Source organism: Telmatherina bonti (assembly GCF_933228915.1).
Source record: "Telmatherina bonti genome assembly, chromosome: 14".
NCBI lineage: Eukaryota > Metazoa > Chordata > Actinopteri > Atheriniformes > Telmatherinidae > Telmatherina > Telmatherina bonti.
In genome coordinates, this window is record NC_136612.1 from 17324904 (window position 1) to 17333543 (window position 8640).

General features: G+C 38.9%; 1 protein-coding gene across 1 annotated transcript; it reads right to left on the reverse strand.

The window, feature by feature from the left end:
- Positions 1-278: 278 nt before the first annotated feature.
- nptxra (neuronal pentraxin receptor a) lies at positions 279-8048 on the reverse strand (the record flags this gene model as incomplete). Its single annotated transcript, XM_079252749.1, has 5 exons — positions 279-509; positions 1104-1283; positions 2600-2841; positions 3202-3484; positions 7353-8048. 5 exons carry the CDS (start codon positions 8046-8048, stop codon positions 279-281), a joined length of 1632 nt encoding a protein of 543 aa, XP_079108875.1.
- Between the last annotated feature and the right edge of the window lie 592 nt (positions 8049-8640).

Below are 8640 nucleotides of genomic sequence, written 5' to 3' on the forward strand. Positions count from 1 at the left end.
ATCTCCTTTGCATGGGGTAGTCAGAGCAATGGAGGTTGAATAAGTTAGCTGGTGACTGTGTTGTAAAATTTTCATGTGAACCTCCTTAATAGCATCAGTTGAATTGTTGGAAGTGTGATCCCGTAAATGAAAAGCCTTTATTCACATGTTCCATAATTTTTTCTCTCCTTTTACACACATCACTTCATGCCTTCTGGAATTTTTGTTTTTAGCATCATTAATCAGTGATAAAACTGGGCAGATGGAATCATTTCTCAAACCCCTCCTCCCACCATCAGTCACTGGGAGCTCCTGCTGTGTTTACTACAAGGCTCCCCCGGCTCTTTAGTTGCCCCACCAAATGCCTCAACCCCATTCTCGGTCCAGGGGGCCACGTTGCCCTGGGTTACTCTGCCGCATCGAGCCAAGGTGGCCACTTGGTTGGATGATAGGACTTTGTCCCAAAGACCCACCTGGGATAGTTCTCCAACCAGTGCCTGGGATGAGTCAAAACCTCCACTGAGGGAGTCCTGGAGAGGAATTAGACAACTATTAAAGGCTTGAATAATTTAAAAATAGACACATTTATCTTCATTTACATGCAAGCTCAGCTTCAACTGTTCAACTCTCATGTTAGACAAGAGGGATTTTAGGAAGACTTGAGCTTCAGTACAAAGAAAGCAGTTGAATGTAAGCAAACAAAGCAAAGCAGCCTTTTGGGAAAGGTTTTTCTGGCTCAGAATGACGCTCCTATTGGCTATCATCTCTGTATATGACCAGCATATGCGCATCATTTACACCCTCACAACTGAGCACACCTTGGTGCGTTTGCTAGCTAGACATTGGTAAAAGTAGATTAAATCTGCCAATTTAAACTCCTTCAACTCATTGGAGTGAGTTTTTCTGACTTTTTTTTTTTTTACAACTCAGAGAAGTCAATAAATAAAGTGACTCCCAACTGCATTGTCATTGGTACCTTAGCTTAAAGTCCAGTAGAAGCACAATGTTTCTTTCAGAGTAAACCAATTAGACTTGGTTTCTAATAATTTAAAACTTCTTCATTTGCTCATGCAACAAACAAACAAACAAACAAAAAAAACAAGACAAACATGTATTTTACTCACCTGCTCTTGCCCCAGTACAAGAACTCCTCCAGGTCTTATGTGATGTCCTGCAGCCAGTCCCTCTCCTTCGCCCTTTAGTTTCCCCCCCTGGTAGGCTTGCCACACTCCTCCTTTCTGAGTCCAGCTCACACAGATGTGCTGCCAGCTGCCTCGGGAAAGGTTCAGAGGCAGCTGGGTCACCTAAAAGTTGGTTAGCAAAAAATGTGGGCTGTTGTGAGTGCCACCCATTTAATGATAGAGCATGTAATCATGCAGTGAAAGGTGAAACTGTAGCATAATGAAGATGAAATGCAGATTATGACCATATAGTTCCTTTGCCTTTGATATCCTTCTTCCTCTATGAATCTCGACCATCCAAATGGCTTTATTATACAACATTTCCTCTGGCCTAAAGACATTTAGCTACTCCAAGGATGCTAAACTTTTCCTCCACGCATCTATTGTCATAATGATTTCACTGAATTATGCCAAAAGCCTCAGCACAGCTCTGCATAACCTTGCATTGCTGCCAAGGTGGCTCTTCAGTCTCTCATTTAAATACATGAACGGGACTATTTAGATTATCTCATAAACTGGTCTTTTTTTTAATGTTAATTTTATGCTAATTTATAGAGCTGTTTTCTCTTTAAAAGTGGTAAAAAATTCTAAATGAGGTTAAAACCTAACATGTTTTTAACATACACTGCAAAAATGAGGGGAAAAGAAAAGTTAACTTTGCATGACTATCCAAGGTTTTCTTGAAAAAAATATATCTCAGCAGTCAATCATGAATGGATGTTTCAAAGCAGCGCCACAAACATTGACATGATTCTCCATCAAAAAATGAATTGCATTAAAGCAGAAGGTAATATAGAACTTAGCACAAAAAGTAAGACATTTGTGTTTATTCAATTATTTCTCCCTTTTTACTCTCAAATAGTTTTTATTTATGATGTATCATTAAGGAGCCTGATTAGTCACTTTTACAATGAGGTGTAGCTTGTAGGGATTGTGCTTTGGTGGAAAGGGTAACACGGCTAACTGTGTGGGTAGTTCCTCAAAAATGTGTCAAAACCAGTGTAAACTGTCAATGTAGGTGTTCACTGTTTAGAGATTCAATTGCTGCCAGATGTGTGTCAGTCATAGCTGGATGAATGACACCAGATTGGTACACTATCAGTCTAAAATTTGGACATCTATGAAATAGCCTGCTGTGAGTGCAGACCTCAACCCAACTGAAGACTGTAAGATCAGCTCGGGTGTGCTGGACGTGTCAGAGTGGTCAACACAACCATGGTCTTTGAACTTCATCAACTCCGGTTTGAGGAATGGGATGCCACACCACATTAAGATTTAACCAGACTGGTGACCACCAGGCTCTTGTGGCTGCATACAGATCTTCCACATGCTACTGAGCTCCCTGACAGTGTAAAATCAGTATGTGTAAAAAGTGTGAGAACACAGTTTCCTTCCTTTTTGTGCTAATTTTATAGAGACATCTAACTACTGCCGACTACCTTGTCATTGATGAGTAACTCAGCAGGAGTATGCAAGCCTTGCAGAAGGACCAGTTCATTTGGCTGTTCAGGGACTGCATAAGAGAGAGGAGTCCCGATGCCTCCCCCTGCGGGCCTCAACCACAGACAGGCGGTGAAGGCCCGCATCTTTGGAATGGAGTGTTTCACCAGAGCGAACATGTAGTTTGTACGAGCTGGGAAGGACAATCTGTAGCCCTCTGGGAATGAATGTCCTGCGACACCTTGAAAAATTAGCATAAACATGGAGAAAAGTGTCAGAACACACAGTAATTTGCAGTTATCTGGCATAAAATAAAGTTCAAATAGCTTTTATATTTTCATTTTCCCTTAATCTTAGGTGCATTTTTCTATGAAGCGCAGCCTGAATTTCAGAGTCTTTCTGATGTGTTTTTTTTTTCCCTCTTAAACATAATTTATTCATCATAAAGAAACCCCATGGCTGGATTTGATGAAAAGTAAATGAAAATGAAATCTCTGAGGTCATTTTCATGCTAGATTATTTTTCATTTTCATTACACATTTTCAGCCCATAAATAAGCACACCTCCTGCATCCTTTATTTCTTTTCCTTTTGTACTCTACCTTCCTCCAGGCCTGAGATGCGGTGGTGTAGTTTATTGATGCCTTGGTCGATTTCCTGTCTGTGCTTCTCTGTTTCCAGCCTCAAGGCCTTTCTCTCTTTCTCCAGCAGCTCCACCTTTCTTCCCAGCTCCCCTTCCAAGTCTTCAATCCTCCAAGGTCTCTCAGCACCCGCTCTATGCCCAGGATCGGCTGACCTTTCAGGGCCACCAGACAGATCGCCTTCCCCTGGTCCCTCTGAGGCGTTGCTGTCTGTCCGGTTGTGTGGAAACGGGCCAATGTCTGACTGCAGAGGATTGAAAACAGTGGATGAAAACTGGACCTGAGTTTGGGCTTTACAGACCCTGACAGTCCCGCACCGCAGTAACAATGATATTTATTGACATGTTGACAGCAGAAACTAAGTGGCCATGTCTTTATCAGTTTAAGGCAGCTTTTCTTTGTATATAAGCTGTACACAGTAAAGTTTAAAGACCATATTAATAATTCATTTTTAAATCATTACATTAAGCCTGGAGAAAGATAAATAAATATATTGAGTTATGGTTATACCGTGTTGTACTTTGTGTGTTTTTGCCTCAATGGAAAAATGGGAAGTGAAAAAATTTTGGGATGTTATAGAAAGTCTTGGGCTGCACGGTGGCATGGTGGTTAGCACTGTGGCCTCACAGCAAGAACGTTGCTGGTTCAATCCTTGGCTGGGGTTAGGTTTGGTTAGTGGCCTTTCTGTGTGTAGTTTGCATGTTAACCCCATGTATCTGTCAGTTCAGTCTGGGTACTCTGACTTCCTCCCACCATCCAAAGACATGCATGTTAGGTTAGTTGGTTACTCTAAATTGCCCCTAGGAGTGAATGTGCGCATGAGTGGTTGTTTGTCTCTGTGTGGCCCTGCGATGGACTGGCGAGCTGTCCAGGGTGTACCCTGCCTTTCGTCCTAAGACTGCTGGGATAGGCTCCAGCTTCCCTGTGACCCTGAATTGGATTAAGCGGTTAGGAAAATAAATGAATGAATGGAAAGTCTTGGCACTGCACATATAACTGGAGCTACAGAAAAATGTCAACATCTGCTGGTGATTTTTGTTATCATCCAAGTATTCAAGAACAGTAAGGATCATTATGTTGATCCAAATTTGTCTGACTCTGTTATGATAGAGGGTGGTATTCCTATTTCCACCTTGTTAGTGTTGGACTCTTCCTAGTGTACCTCTAACTAATCTACTTAATCTATCCACTTTATATATATATATGTATATATATATATATATATATATATATATATATATATATATATATATGTATATATATATATATATATATATATATATATATATATATATATATATGTATATATATATATATATATATATATATATATATATATATATATATATATATATATATATATATATATATATATATACATATTATATATATACATATTATATATATATATATATATATATATATATATATATATATATATATATATATATATATATATATATACACACATATATATATATATATATACATATATATATACATATATATACATATTATATATATATATATATATATATACATATATATATATATATATATATATATATATATATATATATATATATATATATATACATATATATATATATATATATATATATATATATATATATACATATATATATATATATATATATATATATATATATATATATATATATATATATATATATATATATATATATATATATAAATATATATATATATATATATATATATATATATATATATATATATATATATATATATATATATATATATATATATATATAAAAAGTGGATAGATTAAGTAGATTAGTTAGATTAAAAAAAGTGACAAAGCTGACTTGTTGCAAATTTGTGACAACAGGTTTCAGGTCAGTCAGTTATTGTTTATTTATCAGAAACATTCATTATTAATGACCTTAATTTAAATAATATTCTATATTCTTGCAGAATGGCCCTGTGATGGACTGGCGACCTGTCCAGGGTGTGTACCCTGCTGCTCACCCAGTGATTGCTGGGGTAGGTTCCAGCTTCCCCACGACCCTTGATTAGACTAAGTGATTAGGAAAATGGATGGATGGATATTCTAGTAGCTCTATAAAGTCCAGGCAGTAAACACAGTCTCACACCTGTTATAAATGTTGAGCCAATAGACCAATAATCACATTTGCGGGGATGCAAGATTTCTAGTTGAATTTAATGGGAAAGTATTTCCACATTTTTGGCTGGTGGTGTATCTATGTGTTACATTGTGTAAAACTGTTAGAGATGCTAAAAATGATCTTTTTTTTCCCCAAGGCTCTGAAAGTGTTAAACGTCACAAAATGTTTCTAAAGCGATAGGGGGGTGTTTGAAGCATCATATAGGTACAGACAGTCGTGCAAGAGAACCACATTCATGTCCTGATCTTGTCCAGCAACATTTATATTCTTTTTCCTTGCTAGTATTAAGTTATTTTCAGATTTAGATATGACTAAAATAATGGTTAAGATTTGGGGGTGAAAAAACAAAGAAAACAAAACAAGCAAACAACAACATCAACGACAACAAAAAAGACAAATCACAGACATTCATTGTCTCAAATATTGCTGGAAATACGGCTACAAGTTCACATTAATGTATACATGACAACCTATTTCATATTTTCTGGATGTAACTTTTACCATATGTATGTTTGTTTCCGACTGTTTTGTTTTGTGTATGAGCACACAAAAAGAATAAATAATAGTATCTGTGCAAAGCAGCATGTATCAAAGAAGACCCAAAACTTAAAAACAATGATCTGGACATGGCAAGTGATATGGTCACAGAAAACTCTGACAGCCTGTCACTGCAGCCTGAACTTAGATGTAATGTAAGTATTCATACAGATCTTAAACTTGAATCCTGCAATACATAAGTGCAAGAATGAGCTTAAGGTGTGACTATGGTGCAGGTATTCATACAGTTTGTAAGTGTTTAAGTGCTGAATGTCTGCTGTTCTCACTAAGTTGACAAATAGTTGAGAGTTGCTGGTGCAGGATCAGCTAAACAGCTTCAGCTGGCAACATCCAAAGACATCCAATCCAATTAATATGAGTGTCATCTTTACCAGTACACATGCTGGAGCAAATATCACGTTGTGCAACTGAGTTAGGTCAAGTAGCTTTTGAACAGGAAAACTGACTGACATCTGATTTGGACTGTAAAAAGAAAAGAAAAATAAAGGGGAAAAAAAACAAAACATCATCCTGCCATTGTTGTGGGACTCGTAAAAACCTCACATAATGCTACACAGGGATTACTTTATTCCATAAGTGTACATTTGGATATCAGATGCCTGTGTGTTGCAATGGCATTACAGAAAAAAAACACCAAACAAATAAAAAATGACCCACACATATGTCCTATATAAAACAGAATAAGGAGTGCACACCACAGAGGAACACATTCATTCTGCTCTCAACAACAAATATAGGCACCTCATAAATTATTTATGGTATTTCTTTTGCCAAAAATGAGGTTATACATCATCTGACTCTGGTCAAGGAAGAACATTTATACTCTCCTGTATCCTTTCTTCCTAGTCCTAGTATACCCCCTCTCTCCCTTCCTTCTCTCTGCTCTCCCTGCTTCATTCCTCATATATCTTTTTTTTTATTTGACATTTCATTCTGTTTCTTGGCATACAGAAGCTGGCAACCTTTCCAAAGCGATCAATACATATTGAGAAAGATATCACCACTGAATGACATTTGAAATGACATAAAGGTGGAACTTACTTAAAACCGAATGAGTTGATCAATATACTAAGTGACCATTTCAATTAGCTCATGCGAGGAGAAATTTAAAAAAAAGAGGAGCCATGGCCTGTTTTCATTTAGATATGAAGATCTTTGCTTTAATAAAAGTTTAATATGCCAAAAAAACACAAAAGATGGAGAGAAAGGACAAATCCCCTGACAATAACACCAAAACGATCATTGAGGTTTCCAAGCTCCTATTAAGTAGCTCTAATAAGGATTAGATAAATTTGAACCTTTAAGTCTCACTCAGCTGTTTCCGAAGGATGGATTTTGTGCTGGGCTAATTTGTGGTTTGCTTTTTTTTTTTCACCCTTCACCTACCTCCAGTTTCTCTATGCGGTCTTTGAGCTGGGTAATAGCCTGCTCCAGTTCATCCACAGCTCTAACGGTGAGTAAATGCCCACCGTCGGAGCTCGAGGAAGGGCTGTCCCGCACCATGATCCGCTCAAAGTGCGCCTCTTCCATCGCGCCTTTCTCCCCTCGCAGCGCCGCAGCGCCGCTGCTCCTGCCGACCAGTCCTTTCTCACACTCCGATAGCTTCCCAGTCAGCTCTCTGATGGTCCTCTGGTCGGTTAATATTTGATCCTTTTGCTGCAGAACCGTCTGTCGGAGTTCATCCGCGGTGGTGCGGAGGTAACCCCAATCTTCGCCCGCGTACAGCGACGGGTCATCCGCTTGTTGCTGAAAGTTTCTCGGGTTACACTCTCCGGCGGGGATCGGTGTGCAAATGAGCCGACTGACCGCTGGGTCATGTCCGGTGAGTCCAGTGACCCCATCCAAGCCACTCAACCCGATGTTGAAAGTAGGCGCTTCTGAATCGGGCGTTTCAGAACCATGGAGAGCGCCCAGGGATCCGGCTCGGGCCACGGAGCCCCTGCCAGCCGGGGTCTGCGCCGCCGCGTCCGGATACAGCGAGTGGTTGTCAGTTGCAGGTTGCTGCTGTGCCGCAGCAGCCTTGGAGGATCCGGTGTGGACAGCCGCGATGATGCAGATAACCGCTCCGATGAAGGCCACCATCCCGGCGGCCAAGATGATAACAATGAACTTCAGGTTGGCGGCTTTTCCAATCGATTAGTAGAAAAAATAATAACTGGGTAACACTGTTTGTCTGTAAGAAACAAGAAGCTCCAAACACAGCAAAAAAAAAAAAAGAAAAAGAAAAAAAAAATGTATGGTCAGCGTCTGGAAGACGGCTTGGAAGACCCGCTTTCACTTTTCTTCTTCTCTATAAAATAATTGGTTGAGGAAAAATCAGAGTTCCGCAACATAACTGAGTGATCATGGAGTCAGCACACAACATCAGAGGCAAACGTGCTGAATGCCCCCCCTCCCCTCAACGCGCATGTAGTGTGATGAAGTGAGGCGCGAGGGAGGGGGGGCATGAAAAAAAAAAGAAAAGAAACCATGTTGCACGACTGCTCTTTGCAGCCTGATAGTAGCCAGCACAGTTTTGCTCCCCGTTTATATGCAGATAACTTGTTTTAACTGTAACCCATGTTGTCTTCCTGCAAAGCAAAATATTAGCTTTAATTCTGCATATGATGACATTTTGCATGAGAAATTTAGAAATATTAATCATTTTTTCCACAAAGACTAATTGAAAACTTAA